This window comes from Gorilla gorilla, chromosome 13 (assembly GCF_029281585.2).
Source record: "Gorilla gorilla gorilla isolate KB3781 chromosome 13, NHGRI_mGorGor1-v2.1_pri, whole genome shotgun sequence".
Classification (NCBI taxonomy): domain Eukaryota; kingdom Metazoa; phylum Chordata; class Mammalia; order Primates; family Hominidae; genus Gorilla; species Gorilla gorilla.
The window spans coordinates 117,405,909-117,426,277 of record NC_073237.2 but is presented as its reverse complement, the minus strand read 5'-3'; the positions used below and the strand labels follow the sequence as shown (position 1 = coordinate 117,426,277).

Here is a 20,369-nt window from a genome sequence, read left to right as displayed (position 1 = left end):
GTGATATCTGGTTTTTTTTCTTGTAAAAAACAGAGACTTTAGCATGTCTTCTTTTAAAAATAATTGAAGCAGAAAGAAAAGAGTTGGAAAAGCAAGAAACAGTAATCCTAGAAAGAGTAATCATAAGAACTCCATAAATGTTTATGTGATTTTCAGTGCTAAGAAAGATCGCATTTCAGCATTCTTAAGAAGAAGGCAAAGCAGCAGTTATCTCAAGGAAGCAAAGAAGCTGGTTCTCAGAAGAGTTATTAATATAAGATGAGAAGCCAGAGTTTACCATGAAAAGCTGTCGCACCTAAGCATTGACTTAATCAGCACGAATTATTCCAGCTTTCTTTGGGAAGCTATTAAGTTAATACCAGCAGGTGGCGCTTTCAAAGTAGGCTCCTGAAGCTGCTGCTCTTCAGGAACTTAAAGTACACTTGCAAATTATAAGCATTAATGACCGAGGAGCAAGGACCTATTTGGGTGGTGGTAGTGAATGTAAGGAGCTTTCACGAAAGTTATATTTTTAGAAAAACAGCTAATCTACTGTAAAATTACTATTTCTATGTAATAAATTCCCCCAAACTTAATGACTTAAGATAACAACACACCTTAATTATCTGCCCAGTTCCCATGGGCAGGAATTCAGGAACGGCTTAGCTAGGTAATTCTGGGTTAGGTTATCTTATGAGGTTGCAGTCAAGATGACAGCTGGGCTGCAGCCACCTAAAGGCATGACTAGGGCTGGAGGATTCACTTCACATGGCTCTGGGCGGGAGGCCATGGTTCCTTTCTACGTGGGCTTCTCCATAGGCTTCCTGAGTGTGCTCACTACATGGGGGCTTCCCCTAGAACAGGCAGTTCAAGAGAGAAAAAGGCAGAAACAGCAATGTCTTGTATGACCTAACCTCAGAAGTCACACATCTTCACTTTTGCTGTATTCTATTGGTCAGATGAATCAGTGTGATACAGTGTAGGAAGGGACCACACAGAGGCATGAATACCAGGGAGGTAAGGACCACTGGGAGCCATCTTGGAGTCTGGCTACCACATTTAGCCACTGGATGAGTAACAGGTATTAGAATTAGATGAAGGAACTTATGCTGAACAAAAAGCAACATTGTCTGAAAAAGCGTGGGTCAGTGGAACCAAAGAAGGTGGTTAATGAGCTGAGCTTGATTCATTAGAAGGTCTAGGGTATATGGAAAGAACAGATTCAGGTGAGGTTATAAAACTGTGAAAGATAAAGGGAGAGTGAGCATCTCCTCCTTGTATGTTGTTTCCTTTTGATTCCTCTAAGGAAAATATGCTTAACTGAATTCCATTATTAACACTGGATTTTCTCTTAGCCTTATTATTTTCCACTTCCTCCCTACTTCCTTATCTGAAATCCTATCCTATTCCATTATTATTTAGGATGTGAAGTGGCCTTTTGGGACATGCTATTCCAACCCACTGCTTTGGTGACTTTCAAGCATAGTTTAAGCAATGGCTTTCTTCTCTATTTTTCCCAGTTACCACTCAATCTTCAAATACAAATTTATCCACGGTGGATTTCAACCACTGTATTTCCCAGAATGTGGCTTATCCAGTTATTCTCTGACTCTTTCCACCTCTGACCTTTTCAGTTTGTCTTCCCAATCTGCCATCTGCCTGGTGGTCATTTCAGCCAGTCTTGCTCCAGCTCTATTGAGGAAGGGAGAACCAGACATAAGCCAGACTAGGTATTCAATTATGTCACATTTATTCCCACCTTGTGCATTTGAACCTTTGCCTAGAATACACAATAGTATATAATAAGAATCAAAATGTGTGGACTGGGATATAAATTATTTAAGAGTTTATAAAATACAGAATTAGTTACAGACAAAAAAGGCCGGGCGTGGTGGCTCACGCCTGTAATCCCAGCACTTTGGGAAGCCGAGGTGGGTAGATCACTTGAGGTCCGGAGTTGGAGGCCAGCCTGGCCAATATGGTGAAACCCCATCTCTACTAAAAATACAAAAATTAGCCAGGCATGGTGGCTCACCCCTGTAGTCCCAGCTACTTGGGAGGCTGAGGCATGAGAATCACTTGAACCCAGGAGGCAGAGGTTGCAGTGAACTGAGATTGCACTACTGCACTCCAGCCTGTGTGACAGAGTGAGAATCCATCTAAAAAAAAAATTTATATATACATATATATACACACATATATCTGGAGAAGGTGTCAAAGAGAAGGTAAGACTTCAGCATGGTTTCATATCTTTCCTGGCTTTTTTCTACGGATCCCAAACAATCAAATCGAAATTTCTGCAACTTATTAGATGTGTTCCCTGAAGCATTACATTTTTCTGAGCCTTAGTTTACTCATTGGTAACCAGAGGGTAATAACACCCTTCTGCATGGTTGTCAAGATGAGAGATAATTTAGCAAGTTAATTATCACAATAACTGATAAATGTTGGAAACTAATAATGGGTAGCTATTGTGTTGTCACCATTTGGATAAGCTCCTTAAAGGCTGAGAATACATCCTGTATGTCTGAGTCTCATAAAATCTCGTTTAAATGCAGTGGAGTTTACAGGTCTTATTGAGACGTGATTAACATTTATGGCATTTCTTCTTAATTGATAGACTGATTACTGAGAAGCGAGAAGAATGCTTCAAACAACATCGGATTTAAAGTCTGAGAAGGATATTTTGGAGCAAAGAACTTCTACAACTTATGAGATAAAGAAGTAGGTTACACGGAATCTACTAAAGGCAATCAATGTCATAACAAGAGACAAAACTGTTTACAGTGCCTTCTAAAAAGGATTCTAGTCCATTTACACTCATTTACTTGTTATTATTAATCAGTAAGGACTTAGTATTGACATTTTGTTACTCGTTTTCTGCTTGTTTTGTTGGTCCTCCCTTCCTTTCTTCCTTCCTATCTTCCTTTGTGTAAAAGTGATTTTCTCTAGTAGTATGTTTTAATTCCTTGCTTTTTATTTTTTGTGTAGCAATTATAGGTTTTTGGTTTGTAGTTATCATGAGGCTTGCAAATAACATCTCATAAACAATTATTTTAGACTTATAACAACTTAACTATTATCAGAAAGAAAAGTTTTTAAAAACAAGCAGAGAAAGCCAAACAAACCTCTACACTTTTTCCTGCATTTTGACTTTTTGTTTTATCTATTTGTATCTTTTTACATGGTTTGTCTCTTAAAAAATAATTGTAGTTACTATTTTTGATAGGTTTATCATTTAGTCATTCTATTAAGTATATGAGTGGTTTACATACTGCAATTATAGTGTTACATTATTCTGTATTTCTCTGTGTAATTATTTTTACCAGCGAGTTTTATACTTTTAGATTATTTCTTCTTGCTCATTAATAGCTTTTCTTTCAGATTGAAAAAACTTCCTTTAGCATTTCCTATAAGATAGGTCTAATGTTGATAATATTCCTCAGCTTTTGTTTGTCTAAGTGTTTCTCCATGTCTGAAAAATAATTGTGCTGGATATAATATTCTAGGTTGGATGTTTCTTTTCCTCAGCACTTTGACTATGTCATCCCACAAGCCTGTAAAGTTTCTCCTAAGAAATCTGTTGCCAGATGTATTAGAGCTCCTTTATGTTACTTGTTTCTTTTCTCTTGCTGCTTTTAAGATCCTTCCTTTATCCTTGATCGTTGAGAGTTTTATTATTATATGTCTTGAAGTAGTCTTATTTGGGTTGAATCTGCTCGGCATTCTTTGATTTTCTTGTACCTAGATATTCATATCTTTCTCTAGGTTTGGAAAGTTGTCTGTTATAATTTCCTTGAATAAACATTCTATCCCAATTTCTCTCTCTCTCTCTCTACATCCCCTTTAAAGCTAGTAACTCTTAAATTTGCTCATTTGAGGCTATTTTCTAGATCTTGTAGGCATGTTTCATTCTTTTTTCTTTTTAGTTTTTTCCTTTTTCTCCTCTGTGTATTTTCATATAGCCTGTCTTCAAGCTCACAAATTCTTTATTTTGCTTGATCAAGTCTGCTATTGAGAGACTCCAGTGCATTTTTCAGTTTATCAATTGAATTTTCTATCTCCAAGATTTTTTAAAAGAAATTTTCATATTTTATTGATAAAATAATACATAGTCACAAATATTGGGGGAAGAAATGTAGCCATACACTTCTTTGTCTTAGTAATCTATATTTTAGCCAGCTCCAGAATTTCCATTTGATTTAAAAAATTTCAATCTCTTTGTTAAATTTATCTGATAGAATTCTGAATTTCTTCACTGTTGTCTTGAAGTTCATTGAAGTTCATCAAGGCAGCTATTTTGAATTCCCTGTCTGATTAGTCATATATCTTCAACACTCCAGGATCGGTCAATGGTGCCTTATTCAGTCCATTCAGTGAGGCCATGTTTTCCTGGATGTTCTTGATAATTGTGGATATTTGTCCATGTCTGGGCCTTGAAGAGTTAGGTATTTATTCCCATCTTTATAGTCCAGGCTTGTTTGTCCCTGTCCTTGAGAAGTTTTTCCAAGAATTCAAAGGGGATTGAGTTTTGTGGCCTAAGCCTGTGGTTACTGCAGCCATCTCAGCACTTGGGGGTGCCCTAAGCCCAGGAACACTGAAACTCTTACAGACTCCTAGGTACACAGCCTTGGTGTATCTAAGACTTGGGAAGATAGGGGAGAATTCCCTGGGTTACCAGGCAAAGTCTCTTTCTCTCTTCCCTCTCTTTCCCAAATCAGAAGGCATCTCTCTCCAGGCTTGGCTAACTGGAGCTGGGGGAGGAGTGATGCAGACACTCTACTGGCCACAGCTGGCATCACACTGGGTCATACCTGAAGCCCATGGCCTTCCAGACCAGCTCTGTACTGGGGCTCACCAAGGCCTGCAGCCACTACTGCCTGGTTATGCCTGCTGCTAATGTTTATTCAAGGCCCAAGGCCACATTAGTCAGCAGATGGTGAATCCTGCCAGGACCAAGTCCGTACCAACCGGGCAGGGGATTCCCTTCTGACCCAGGATGGGCCTAGAAACACTATCCAGGAACAAAGCCTGGAATCGGGGGCTTCGGGAATCTGTTTGATGTTTTATCGTATTGTGGCTAAGCTGATACCCGAGTTGCAAGACAAAGTCCTCTGTGCTCTTCTCTCTTCTTTCCCCAAGCAGGAGGAATGTCTCCCCAAGCATCAGTACCTGAAGTTTGGGAAGGAGTGACATACATACTCCTGTGGCTGCCACAGCTAGTGTTAAACTGTGTTGCACCCTAAGTCCACTGCCTCCAAGACCAGGACAGCACTAGACCTTGCCCAAGGACTTGCTAACAGAGGAAAAAAAATCTGTGAAATATTTCAGAGTGGAATATTTTGAGCCAATATGAGTGATCATGGTCTTGGGAACAGTCTTAAGAGGTTCTGAGGAAGTATGTCTGAAGCAGGTAGGTTATAGTTTGGTTTTATACATTTCCAGGAGAAAAGAGTTACAGGCGAAGACATAAATCGATACATGGAAAGTATACATTGATTCAGCCCAAAAAAGCAGGACATCTCCAAGCAGGGACTTAGTAGTTATAGGTGGGTCTTAAGGATTCTTTAGTTGACAATTGGTTGAGAGGGTTAAGCTATTGTCTAAAGGCTTAAAGTCAATAGTAAGTAATGCTTGAGTTAAAGGAGGTTGTGGGGTCCAAGGTTCTTGTTACGTTGATGAATCCTCATAGGTAGCAGCCCTCAGAGAGAATCAATGGCAAACGTCTGTCTCTTTGCAGACCTTTGAGATATCAGACTCTCAGTTCAACTCTGCCAGATCTGGGAAAAGCCTAGAAAGGGAAGGCCTGGTTGCATTAATGGAGATTATCTACAGATGCAAATCTCGCCCACAAAAGATAGCTTTGCAGGGCCATTTCAAAATATGTCAGATAAATATATTTTGAGGTAAAATATTTTTATTCCTACAGGGTCTGCTATCTGTCATGTGATGCTATATCAGAGTCAGGTTGAAAAGCAAACCATATTACAGCAGGTTTATTTTTATTTATTTATTTATTTTGAGGCAGCGTTTTGCTCTCGTTGCCCAGGCTGGAGTGCAATGGCACGATCTTGGCTCACTGCAACCTCTGCCTCCCAGGTTCAAGCAATTCTGCTGCCTCAGCCTCCTGAGTAGCTGGGATTACAGGCACCTGTCACCACACCCAGCTAATTTTTGTATTTTTAGTAGAGATGAAGTTTCACCATATTGGCCAGACTGGTCTTGAACTCCTGACCTCAGGTGATCTGCCTGCCTCAGCCTCCCAAAGTGCTGGGATTACAGGAGTGAGCCACCACGCCCGGACTATACCAGGTTAACTTTTAAAACTCATTTAATGATATTTTATGGTTTGTAGGGTGTGATTCCTTGCGTGAATGGCCTGAGGTCTTGTTTATAATTTGGTATCTTATTGCCACAGAGTCTGTTTTGTCCGTCTTATGGTATTTTAACTTGAATGCTGGTCAGTTGTGCCTAAACTCCAAAGGGAGGGGGTATAACAAGGCATGTCTAACCTCCCTTCCCATCACAGCCAGGAATTCAATTTTTAAGATGTTTCTGGGGTCTCTTTGGCCAAGTGGGAGTTCATTCAGTCAATAGGGGGCAAGTTGGGGGTGCTTAGCATTTTATGTTTAGTCTACACACTTTAGTCCTTGTGTCCTGACTGCCACTCAAATAGACTCAGGACCTCAGATCACTTTAGTTAGCCAGTGGTGAAGCTAGCCATGACCTGGGTTTCTCCCTCTGGAGCAGAGAATTCTCCTCTGTCCTAAGGCCTGCCTAAATGCGCTGTCAGAATTCTAGGCGCCTGCAGAATTCTGTCCTGTGTTATGTTCCACCGTGACGGGGCAGCACTGACTTCCAGTGCAAAGTCCCACACTCACTTTGCTCTCTCTCCTCCAAGCACACGGATTCTCTTTCCCGCTGTGCAGCCTGTGGTTGGAGGAGTGGTGGTATAGGCAATACAGGGAGATCTTCCCCCCTACCCCCCACCCCATCTTCAATGCCTCTTTCCTTGTCATTACGGTAAAAGCAGGCACTGTGATCACTCACCTGATTTTATGGCTTTTATGAAGGTGCTGTCTTGCGTGGATAGTTGTTCTATTTGGTGTTCCTGTGTGGAGAACTATCTCTGGGGGGGTTCTATTCAGCCATCTTGCTCCACCTCCACCCTCTCTCCAGTCAGTCTTTAAACTGCTGGCACCGAAGCCTCCAGTGCCTTTCTCCTCTATATCCCATGGAGAGTTACTGAAGTAGTTCTTTTTGGATTTCAGGTGGCCTTTTAGTAGAGCCTTTCTCCTAAAGGATTAAAACGTGAGACTGCGGGCTTGAGCCAAAAAGCAGTCAGAGGGAGAAATACTGGGTTTTACTTAGAATAACCCACCTGCTTAGTGCCAGCCTACCACTCTTGAACAAAACTTGTATGATTCCTGTGTCTCCGTTTAGAATAATTTAATTCTGAGGAGATGCCTCTGTTTCTCCACTGGCCTCTGGACATGGAACAGGCACATGAACATTACCTGGGGCAGCTATGGGTCACATCACCTCTCTTACTCTAGCCAGCCAGCAGGCACTTGAAGTTCGCAATCTGATGGGCTGAATTTCTGAAAACAATAACAAACACAATGTCACTTATTTTTTATTCTCTAAATTTACAACCCATTAATATACCTCCCTGTAAGCTGTCTGATTTTGAAAATTATACATGATAAAATCTTTTTATTATACATAAAAAAGAGTTCTGTAGTTTGTTTTAATAGAAAATTGGTGTCCAGACGTATTTTACCAAGTAAGTACAAAATAACCAAAGAATATCCATTTGAAAGATACAAAATTATTACCCTGCTAGGAGCACCTTGGTGTCAAGGTGACTTCAGGGAATAATCAGGTAATTCAGCTCCTTGGCCGGAGTGAAGAGTGGAATGTTGAGGCTGGAGAACTAAGCAGGGCTCAAGAGGGGCCTGGTGCACTAGGCTAGGTCATTTGGGCTCAATCATGAGGGGACAATTGAGGCAGCATTAGCAGGAAGGCCAGGTGATCACCAAACTTTCTGCCAGATCTGAGATTCTTCTCTTTTAGAAATGCAGTATTTGTATAAAAATGAAAGGCTTACCAAAGGTCACATTTTAAATTATAAAGAAAAAAAATCATCTTTTTTTTTTTTTTTTTTTTTTTTTCTGAGATGGAGTCTGGCTCTGTTACTCAGGCTGGAGTGCAGTGGCGTGATCTGTGCTCAACCTCCACCTCCCAAGTTCAAGTGAATCTCCTGCCTCAGCCTCCCAAGTAGCTGGGATTACAGGCACCCACCCACCACCACTCCTGGCTAATTTTTGTATTTTTAGTAGAGGCGGGTTTTCGCCATGTTGGCCAGGCTGGTCTTGAACTCCTGACCTCAGGTGATCCACACACCTCAGCCTCCCAAAGATCTGGGATTACAGGTGTAAGCCAGTGTGCCCAGCCTCAAAAGTTCATCTGTGAGCCACATTTAGAAGGTAGATAAAAAATTTTGACTAAACACAGCTGAGAATCTATAAATTGTTAAACTTCAGTTCTGTTGAGAATCTTTGAGATCCATCGTTCTCTAAATGTTTTCTACCAGAGAAACAGGACAATGGCTTGCAAATATTGGTTATCAGTATTTACTCTATAGCTCAAGCAAACAAACTTATTTGCACTTAAAATACAAATATTACCTACCTTGATTTGAGTGTTGTTGTTCTCTCTTAAATTTCATTTCCCAAAAATGATGGCAAAAGTACTGTTTGTTTTAACTTGACCCATCTTTTGCAACCCAGCTTAATCATTTCACAGATTCCCTTTTGAAATAAATGGGCTAGATGATCAGACAATAGTGGCAAATGTTTGTCATTTCAATGACATATGCAAGAGATACCTTTAGTGAAATTTGTATATCAAATTTCCCTTTGTGCTCCTTTTTTTCCCTAGTGAATTCAGCATTAAAGTGTTTATAAATATTTTTGGTTTATTATTTATTAATTCAAAGCAAAGAATGCCAATGTGACCATAAATATCTCATTTATATATCGTAAATATCTCATTATAGAAATATGTTTAGAGACATCTGTTTTATTATTTTAAAGAAGAGTACATATTATATATTAAGGTAAAAATAGTACTAAAAAAGAGAAGGTAGTAAATAAAAAAATTCTAATGAACATAAAACATCATAAAAATTAACTTAATTAAAAATCAGCCAGGCATGGTGGCTCATGCCTGTAATCCCAGCACTTTGGGAGGCCAAGGTGGGTGGATCACCTGAGGTCAGGAGTTCGAGACCAGCCTGGCCAACACGGTGAAACCCTACCTCTACTAAAAATACAAAAAATTAGCTGGATGTGGTGGGACATGCCTGTAGTCTCAGCTACTTGGGAGGCTGAGGCAGGAGAATGCCTTGAACCTGGGAGGCAGAGGTTGCCCTGAGCCAAGATAGTGCCACTAGACTCCAGCCTGGGCGACAGAAAGAGACTCTGTCTCAAAAAAAAAAAAAAAAGTATAAAGATAAAATTTTAGTATATTGTGAATTAATTACTAGACTCAATTGTTATAGGAAGCTTTGTTTTTCTGGAGCTCTTATATTAAAATTATTAAAATCCTCACTGAAAAGTATAACATGTGTTTTCTTTAAAAGAAAGATATTCTATATCTGAATAAAGACAAACTTTGAACGAGTGGTATATGCCTTAATAAATATTGGAGAATATCTATTCTCCAATACTTAGAGAATGACGACAGCATCCTCCACATGGCGTTTTCATTGCCAGTCACAACTTTCCTCCACCTAGTGTTCTCTAGACTGAGACAGACCAAGGAACAATTCCCTAGACCTCCTTTGCAGAGCTAGGTTATGCTCAGACCATTTGCAGCACCAAGGACACTGCCATTCAGGTCACCAAAAAAGATCATCTTGTGAGCCCTGTCTAAACCAGGCCCCTTCTAAAATCATTTCAGTTTGAAACTGAGTCCAGGTGGGTCTTCATCAGTGTTAGAGTGGACCTGCCAGATGTATGCTTGCAGATGATGCAACATCAAAGCAAATGCCCTGGGCAAGAGAAGAAAGGCCAAAGCAATGGGCTTACTGGTTTCTAGCTTTGAGCCACTCTTCATAGTGCCAAATTCCCATTTTAGGGTCCCTTTATTTGTATTAATAAAAATAAATTCCCTGGGTGTAAGTTCCTGTAAAGTACTCCCTATCTGTATTCCTGGGCATGAAAGGGTGTTTTAGTTCCAATTCTAGTTTTCCCACTTAGAGGTTCACCTTTCTGACATTAATAATTAACCAGATTATCTGAATTCTTCAAGTTCAGTTTATTTAAAAGGAGACTATCCTCAAAAGTGTTATATCCGTGGTTTCCTGCTACCTCCAACCATGGGCCTTTTGGGAATACTTTGTTTTTTAATCTTCCTGGGGAAAACTTGGGGACAGGAGCAAACGTAAGTAAAACAAGCTGTCTTCATTTTTCAATGCATCTTAGTTATGACAAATGAAGAGTTAAATTTAACAGATTCTGTTAATTTGAAAATAACTTGCTACTTCTGAGAACACCAAGTGAATAGTATCATCTCTGAATGAGAAAGTCATGGAAGCATTTTGATTTGATGAGTAGCTAACAACATGACAGCTTTTATGGAATTGTTATTTATTAAAATTTACGTAAGTGATTATTCAAATTCCTCTTCAAAAAAGCACAAAAGAAACTCCAGATAATAAACTTTCTTGACATTTTTTGCTTATTTTAACTTGGTGTTTAGTTTTCTTTGTGTTTTTCATAGACTATACACGGTTAAACCAGGGTTATTTAGGAGTCAATCTAATACTGTGATCTGAAAATCTGTTGTTGTAGTGACTTCTATCATACATTTATGAGCTGACTTTTCACAATTTTTAGTGTCATTATTGAGATAATATGCATTTTAAGTAATGTTTTAAAAATAATGATCTTATATCTAGAAATATTTTAATACTGAAAAGTAACTGCAGATCATCTAATCAAACCTATTCATTTTATATATGAGGATAAGTCCAGATAAGGGAAGTGACTGACCAAAGGTCACAGTTCTAGAGAGAGAGAAACAGGATTTTTATTAAGGTCTACTGTTTATCACTTCAATTTTTTTCATTTTGTCATAAATGTATGCATGTAAATATATATAAACACATACTTAGGATGTCATTCTTTTTTAGCAACCTCGTATTTCTGATCTGTGATCTTATTACATGGCCACAAGCACTCAACTACCTTAGCATTCTGCCTTTATTATTTCTTTTAGAAAGACGAGCAGCTAAGGCTTAGAGAGACTGAAATTAAGTGACTTCAAATTGTTGGCAGAACTAGGGCTAGGACCTGGGTTCCATGATTCTTGTCCAGACTTATTCTGAATTCTTTCTACTAGCCCTTAATAAAAATTATTTCCTCACTTTCTCTGAAGAAGTCAGAGTGTACCATTTACAACATGGCAATCAATCACTTTAATTAATTGGTTGATTGATTGATTCAACAAATATTTATTGAGCACCTAACCATATGATAGGCACTGCAGATATAGCAAATGGTAAGACAATTCCTAGAGCTTGCATTCTAGTGGGAGAAGCAAGTAATGAATGAATGAACCAGTGAAAGAATGTGTAAGGTCAGGTAGGTAGTATTATGAAGAAAAAAATAAAGCAGAGTATGACAATTAAAAAATAATTATGGGGCACTATTTTAAAATGTGTCCAGGAAAGGTTCTCTTAAGGAGGCTGCACTCAAACAGCCTGAAGGAAGTGAGGAAGCAAACCGTGCAAATATTTGAGGAAAGAGCATTCCAGATAGAGGCCAAAATAACATTCTTGCCTCTCTGCAAGCTCAGTAACCTCATCCTCTGCAGCAATTGAAAGACAAAGAAAACTATGAAATTATTTATATGGATAGATTATGCTACTGATAAGTCAATAAGAACCAAAATCTTTATAAAGGGTGGTTCCATAATATTCTTTTAGGGGCTTCTAAACACTATGTATTTTATGCTTGACTGCTGCCATCACATAGACCAGCAGTCCCCAACCATTTTGGCACTAGGGACAGATTTTGTGGAAGACAATGTTTCCATGGACCAGGATTGGGGTGGGGATGGTTTCAGAATGAAACTGTTCCACTTCAGATCATCAGGCATTATATTCTCATAAGGAGCTTGCAATCTAGATCCCTCGCATGTGCAGTTTACAATAGGGTTCATGCTCCTAGGAGAATCTAATGCCACCACTGATCTGACAGGAGGCAGAGCTCTCAGGTGGTAATGCTCCTTTGCCCCACTGCTCACCTCCTGCTGGGTGGCCTGGTTCCTAACAAGCCATGGACTGGTATTTGTCCATGGCCCAGGGGTTGGGGACCCCTACCATACACAATTCAAAATTAAAGCAATACTAAACTTAAAAACATAAAGCTTCTATAAATACTGAAATTAAAGTAGCTTTATATCCCTAAATTTTTCTAATTACAAAACTCTATAAATTCCATTTAGTACAACAGTTGAAAATGTTAATTCTGGAAACGGGCTGCTCAGGTTCGATTTCTAATTCTATAATTTGTGAATTATAGAATTCATAAATCCTATATGTGTAGCCTTGGGAAAATTAATTAGCAGTTTCTTCACCTTAAAATTGGAGTAATAGTTCCTCACAGAGTGGTTGTAATGACACAATGAGTTTATACAAATAAAGTATTCAGAATAGTGCCTTATCACAGGGCAAAATTTCAGTAAATATATCTTATTATCATAAAAGCTGAACTCCTCTCATTTTCTGCTATCTCCTACTAGGCATGTGGGGAAGGGGAATTCAGATGATGGTTGGAAATCTGGAAATTCTTTCCTCTCTTTTGTAATTTGCCTGTAAGTGGATCCAAATTAATTGTAATGCAGGATAACTGTCAGATGCTTTAAAGGATTTAATTGCTGATAAATTAATTCCATTGTTACTAAAAACTTCCTGCTTTTACCAGACTCTTAAAATGTCACAATGTTGGCAGAAGCCTGGAATAATTCTGCCAGGTGGGGTGGTGGGTGCACTCCAAGCTTGTTGGGCCAGTTGAATTAGTCGATCACTATGCCCTTTTGGGTTAAAATACTTTTTTTTCCTATGTAATAGCATATGTAGTTCTTGCTATTCAAATTAGATACTTTTGTGATATACAGTTTGTAATCCAGTTTATATTTGTAAGTTTTTAAATAAAATAATTTTTAAAAATCATTTATTTTAAAATTTGTATTTCAAAAGCATGTATAGACTAACTTCCATTATTGTATAAATCACATGAAAAGTAAAAATAAGAGAACAGTCTATGGTTGTGAATAACATATAAACTTGACCTCAACTGTACACATAACAACTGAGAACAGATATAAAGGCCTCCCCCATTTACTTACAAACCATATAACCTTAGCCAAGTTAGCCTTTTACCACTTGCAAAGTACGAATAATGATAGTACCAGCATCATTGGCTTATTGTAAAAATTAACAAGAGCTGTATGTAAAGTGCTGATACAGCCTCTGATATGTGGCAAGTACTTAATTACCATTATTGTTTGAAGATGATGATTTGCTCTTAAAGGACCATCATCACTATTTCCATTTCCAAATGCACTTCCCAGCTCACTCATATTCTATCCTTTCCGTTATCCGTTTACTAGTATAACATAGTATTTCTAAGATCACTCCCTTTAAACTAATTTAGTGAGATTAATAAATCTTAACATGTATTGAGTACTAAGAGTGCTAGACCTTTTCATATATATGTTCTTATTTAATCTTTACCAGAGCCTGGTAAAGAAGGTGATTATTTTCACAGTGAGTTATTTTAGCCTCAGAAAGACTTCGTGACTTTACCACGGTCACTCAGCCAGCAGATGCCACAGCTGGAATTCAATCACTGCTTTTTTCTTCATTGAGCAAAAAATATTGACCCCATTTACATGTTCTGGTCAACATGATTAAAAGTCTTCCTTGGCTGCCGTAGCTAAGAGAAAGTGCTGCTATCACCTTAACTTTCTAAATGTAAACTAAACCTCCAGCTTCTCAGGTCTTAATTCCAAACTACTTGGAAATTATGCCAAAGTTATGGTGGGTCACAAGTACATTTTGACTTATTAGTATCATTTTTAAGTGAGGAAATATATGTATTTTAAATGGAATCTCTCAAGTGAGAGAAAAAATCAAAAGAAAATATGTCATATAAAGACATTGAGCCTTATCTTTTCCTTTTTCAACAGATATGTCATTTCAGCACCAAAAATATTCCGTGTTGGAGCATCCGAAAATATTGTGATTCAAGTTTATGGATACACTGAAGCATTTGATGCAACAATCTCTATTAAAAGTTATCCTGATAAAAAATTTAGTTACTCCTCAGGCCATGTTCATTTATCCTCAGAGAATAAATTCCAAAACTCTGCAATCTTAACAGTATGTATTTATCCTTTATTTTCTTTATATATATATACAGAATATTCTCAATAAATATGTGTACAAAGTTTGAATATTGATAACATATAGATTTAATCATTTACATCCACTGTGGGATTATTAGATGATGTCAGTCACTAATGATAATGTAAGTGAAAATTCTAACAGAAACAGAAAATTCTAAACAGAAGAGTTATGTCTGCTTTTTGAGCAACGCATGTCCATTTTCACATTCTTATTGGAAAATAAAATTGTACTAATGTGAAAATATTTGGAGATAATTGAAAATACTTGTTTGCTATGAAAATTACTATTAGAAAGAAATTGAGAAATATGAGTATGATTTTATCTGTAGTACATTGCCCACAAAAACCCATGGATATTATTGAACATTCGATTGAACTCTAATATTCTACAATTATAGTTTCAAAAACTAAAAATTTGTGATTACTAAAGTGAATAGCTCTCATTGACAACCTGCAGTTAATAGAAAGAACAACCTTGATCAAATAACTCTCCTATTAAGATATTGTAGTATAGATTGCTTAGAGACATACTTGCAACTTATTTTTACTAAAAATTCTGATACTTAATAAAGAAAATCAAAGAATATCAGACGTAAAATGGGCTCTGCAGTTCATTTAGACCAGAGTTTCTCTAAAGTGAGTTCTTTATAAAGAAATTAAAAATGGAAATTTAATAAAGAGCTTAAAATTCGAATTATATTGATTTTGTAACATTTTGAATTTATTTTATAAATTTGTTTTGAGTTTTTAATTATGCAAAAATCATAAGCATAAGATTATACCATTTTAAGTTTGTATATATTTAAGTATCTTTGTATCAAAAATTATTTTGATTATGGTATAAATAATAAAAAGCCAATGCTGAGGGTCCTCCATGACTTTTGTCCTTTAAAAGGGCTATGCTTATTACTCAAGTTTAAGAAACACTAATCTAAAAAATTTCTAATCAAACATAGGAATTCTTTAATTAATGTTCTTAGCAGTAAATGCTCATATCTCTTAACAAATTCTTCCACTTATTAGGTTTGTTAACAATTAAAATTCATTTATTAAAAGTGTTACTTTTATGGCATATGCCTGTAATCCCAGCTACTCGGGAGACTGAGGCAGGAGAATCGCTTGAACCCAGAAGGCGGAGGTTGCAGTGAGCCAAGATCGCGCCACTGCACTCCAGCCTAGGCAACAGAGTGAGACTCCATCTCAAAAAAAAAAAAGAAAGTGTTACTTTCAAAAGACACTCTTTTATCTGATACAATGTATTTGTGGCTCTTAGTTTTAAATTTAAATCAAACAAATTTAACTGAAATTAAAAATGCAGTATCTCAGTTGCACTAGCAACATTTCAAGTGTTCAAATAGCCCCAGGTAGCTAGTGGCTACCATAGTGAACAGCATAGATATAGAATATTTCTGTCATCACAAAAAGTTCTCTGAACAGTGCTGACCTATATGATTAACTGAAAAACTAGATTAAGGTGGGGTAATCATAGTCAGTACATATTTTAACCATTTAATTTTATCATAGCAATATCATGTATCTTTATTTGCCAATCGTTTAATGTTGTACCAAGGTCCTTTAAGTGTGGGTCTATGGATTGCAGTGTCAAATCTCATTTATTACGTGCTACAAATTTAATGGATCATCTTTGTTCTACAGTTTCTTTGTTGTTGTTGTTGTTGTTGTTGTTGTTGAGACAGGGTCTTGCTCTGTCACCCAGGCTGGAAGACAGTGGTGTAATATCGGCTCACTGCAGCCTTCACCTCCCAGGTTCAAGCAATTCTCCCACCTCAGCCTCTCAAGTAGCTGGGATTACAGGCATGCACCACCACACCTGGCTAATTTTTGCATTTTTAGTAAAGAAGGTGTTTCACCATGTTGGCCAGGATGGTCTCAAACTCCTGACCTCAGGTGATCCGCCTGCCTCGGCCTCCCAAAGTGCTGGGATTACAGGCATAGGTTACTGTGCCCAGCCTGTTCTATAGTTTCTGTTTCTTAAAAGGGGAGAAAGAACTTAAAGGCACTTACAAAGCAATCTGGGTGCAGAATATTTATAGATTTTTCTTGTTTTCCAAACTTTTACAATAATTTCGCATAGCTAATTCTACAGCAGTTGGTTTTTGTAATTAACTTTCATCCCGTGTTTCCAAAGCCTAATTTTTCATAGATACACTTTTCTTTTTTATCACTTTTCATGCATTAAATTTACATATCATTGAATGTAAAGGGGATAATTACAAACATAAATTGGAAAATGAGCATCTCAACTCAGGGGAGCAGAAGTATGTGGGGTAATACTAAGGGTCCAGAGATGCTGGACACATGGGCACGGTGACTGATGCCTGTAATCCCAGCACTTTGGGAAGCCAAGGCAGGTGGATCACTTGAGGCCAGGAGTTCAGGACCAGCCTGGCCAACATGGTAAAACCCGTCTCTATTAAAAATACAAAAAAAAAAAAAAAAGTTAGCTGGATATGGTGGCACACACCTGTAATCTCAGCTACTTGGGAGGCTGAGGCAGGAGAATCACTTGAACCTGGGAGGCAGAGGTTGTCGTGAGCTGAGATGGCACCACTGCTTTCCAGCCTGGGCAACAGAGTAAGTGAGACTCCATCTCAAAAAAAAAAAAAAAAGGCTAAGGGTCCAGAGAATCGGTCAGGAGGTTTCACAAAGGGAATGGGGAGCATGGGGTAACCCAGCAAACAAATTGAGTGAAGGTTTCTTAAAGGCTTTTATAGTAGTAGTTTCACTAAATGTATATAAAATTTAGGAAACATGGAACCAAAGAGACTTTCAATTGATTAAAGCTAAATTTTTATTATGTAATTAGACACTGAAGGGCTTCGGGCAAAATTTATTTACTCTTCTTGCTCCTGTATCACTTTTTAAATGATTACATATACATACTGATTGTTCTAATGAGATTACAGTTGTATTTAGAAAGTTAATGGTTTAATAACTTTAGAATTATTATACTTTTTCCATCAACAATTTCTTTTCCAGATACAACCAAAACAATTGCCTGGAGGACAAAACCCAGTTTCTTATGTGTATTTGGAAGTTGTATCAAAGCATTTTTCAAAATCAAAAAAAATGCCAATAACCTATGACAATGGATTTCTCTTCATTCATACAGACAAACCTGTTTATACTCCAGACCAGTCAGGTAGATTATAAGATATTTCTTTCTCTGGGTGGGGGATTTGACAGTATTGACACTATATTGTAGAGCTTTTTAATACCTGAAATTGAGTGGAGATCGGTTTCTTTCTAATTTGCTCAAAAGACTCTCAATTCCCAAAGACATCTATACTTACAAATATTTAATAGCATTTTAATTTTAAATTTATGGAGAAAGTGCTAAATAAATTACAAAACCAACAATTACATTACCTGCCCCATCATTTATTTCCAAGTAGAAAATGCTTTTTCAAAATTGTAAAATGTTATGTTAGATCTTATTTATTAAACAAATATAAGACTTAATTGCAAATATATTTTGGCAATGGGAAAATATAATTTATTGTAGAACCATGTTCATTAAAAATTCCACTGAGTCTGGAGCTAATCCCCAAACTGGAAAAATAAATCTAACCTAGGGGATCAGATATTTCAGCAGAGGATAAACTAGATCACAGAAGTATATGGATACTAATTTTCAAAGGGGATCTACCTAAGAAAGTTACTGTTAGAACATTGTTTAACATTCATGGTTCTTCTGTTAGAGGCAAAAGGGCAGAATAGCCAATCAAAATCATGTGAATAGGAATGACTGGACCTATTCCCAATGAACCAAAAGTAAAACACAGAAAAGTGTGAATGCTTCCCAATATATTCATGTGTTTGCAAAGCCTTCCATTCCCCCGTTTCTCCCTCTCATCATCAATGACTTTTAAGTACATCAGAAATAGAATATTAGAGATGTATATGTGGGAAGGAGAGGCTATGGAATTTCATTAATGATATTCTTGGAGGAGGACAGAGAAAGGAAGTGGGGACCATCTGACTTTGTTGAAAAACTTTGTACACAGTAGATATTTGCTAAATGTTTGTTGATGTTGATGATGAGAATAGTGGGGTGGAACTGGACTGAACCATTACCATTTCAGCAGGAGCATTTGTTATGATCAGCTCAGAAAGGAAAAGCCTAAAGGGGGTGGAGATATTGCTATCTACTTGGCCAGAATACAATCGCCAGAATAATAGCATCTTTTTTCTCCAAGAGACAACTTTTTATACAAGGAAATAGTCTCTGCCCACAAAGGTTGGGTCCTTTTAGACATAATCATACCTAGAAACAAGCATATCATCTCTCTTGTCCTCCTCCTACAATGAAGGATTCTTTTTCGCTTGGATCCTGTTGACACGTCCCACAACTAAGGGTCATCAGTCTTTGTCCAGTAAGCAGTGTAATATCCAGAGGCTGGGACCTTCCTCGGTTATCAAGGCTTTCCTTAAGAATGGCTTCATGTCTCATGCCTGTAATCCCAGCACTTTGGGAGTCCGAGGTGGGGGGATCACAAGGTCAGGAGTTTAAGACCAGCCTGGCCAAGATGGTGAAACCCTGTCTCTACTAAAACTACAAAAATTAGCCAGGCACTGTGGCAGGCGCCTGTAATCCCAGCTACTCTGGAGGCTGAGGCAGGAGAATCGCTTGAACCCAGGTGGCAGAGGTTGCAGTGAGCTGAGATCAAGCCACTGCACTCCAGCCTGGGCGAAAGAGTGAGACTTCGTCTCAGAAAAAAAAAAAAAAAAAAGGCTTCATGTATTATTTCTCTATCAGGACTTTACTGTAAGATGATGTAATATCTGGCCAGGCACAGTGGCTCATGCCTGTAATCCCAGTACTTTGGGAAGCCCAGGCGGGTGGATCACTTGAGGTCAGGAGTTTGAGACCAGCCTGACCAACATGGTGAAACCCTGTTTCCACTAAAAATACAAAAATTAGCTGGGTGTGGTGGTGCACGCCTGTAATTCCAGCTACTCGGGAGGCTGAGGCATGAGAATTGCTTGAACATGGCAGGCAGAGGTTGCAGTGAGATCACGCCACTGCACTCCAGCCTGGGCAACAGAGCAAGACTGTCTCAAAAAAAAAAAAAAAAAAAGAGAAAAAAAAAAGATGATGTAATATCCTCATCCATTCTTATCGTAGAGGAAAATGAGAGAAGTTTGCTATAAATATTGGCCCATTTCTGCGAGATAGTGAAGTAAATTGGTTAAAAGCAGACTCTGGAGTCAGATTGTCTGGGTTCAAGTCACAGCTTGAGCTGCTGTGAGCTGTATGACCCTGTGTGAATCACTCAGCCTCTCAGACTCCCACTTTCCTCACTTGTAAAATAGAGATAATAATACAACTTACCTCATAGAGTTGTGAGAATTAACTGAATTCGTATGTGTAAAGCACTTAAGATAGAGCCAAGCATACAGTAAGCACTAGGAAAGTGTTTTCCATTATTATCTATGGAATAGCACAAAGCCATATTTACAGAAAAGAAAAATAATTACTTAAAAGTATTTTTTAATCGTCTTGTTATTTATAGCTATAATGTCCTGATCAACACATTTAATCTGAAGATTCTTGAGGGATTTTTAGTGTAAGCATCTTTAGAATAAAGGCTTCAAGGCTTTACTGGATAAATGACTTTAGAATATTGCCCAAAATCCTTCAATTTCATAAAGCCTGTGTCCTGCCTTCTTCCCCAGCTTCATCACCTACTACGGCCCCACCCTCTATAGACCCAAGCCAAACTGACCTCCTTTCAGATGCTTTCTCACACTGTTTCCCCATCCATATTAAGGCCTGTGTAACATGCTGTTGCCTCTACATGGTACATTCTTGCCCCTCCTTTGCCTTGTTAACTCCTACTTCACCCTCACGTGTCATCACAGACCCTTCTAAAGGCAGCTTTCCC

The 20,369-nt window shown here is 37.9% G+C and overlaps 1 protein-coding gene across 5 annotated transcripts in view; it reads left to right on the top strand.

Moving 5' to 3' along the window:
• Nucleotides 1-20,369, top strand: part of C5 (complement C5) — a 122,052-nt gene that overhangs the window by 14,249 nt on the left and 87,434 nt on the right. For 2 of the 5 annotated variants that reach the window (XM_055351823.2, XM_031014845.3), the window contains exons 1-3: nucleotides 10,335-10,428; nucleotides 14,242-14,434; nucleotides 17,461-17,623. In XM_055351823.2, coding sequence (XP_055207798.2) covers nucleotides 10,364-10,428; nucleotides 14,242-14,434; nucleotides 17,461-17,623 — 421 coding nt within the window. In that variant the 5' untranslated portion in view covers nucleotides 10,335-10,363. Of the gene's footprint in view, nucleotides 1-2,599; nucleotides 2,704-10,334; nucleotides 10,429-14,241; nucleotides 14,435-17,460; nucleotides 17,624-20,369 lie in introns of those variants that run through there. The other 3 variants (XM_055351822.2, XM_055351824.2, XM_063697008.1) reach the window with 2 other exon arrangements.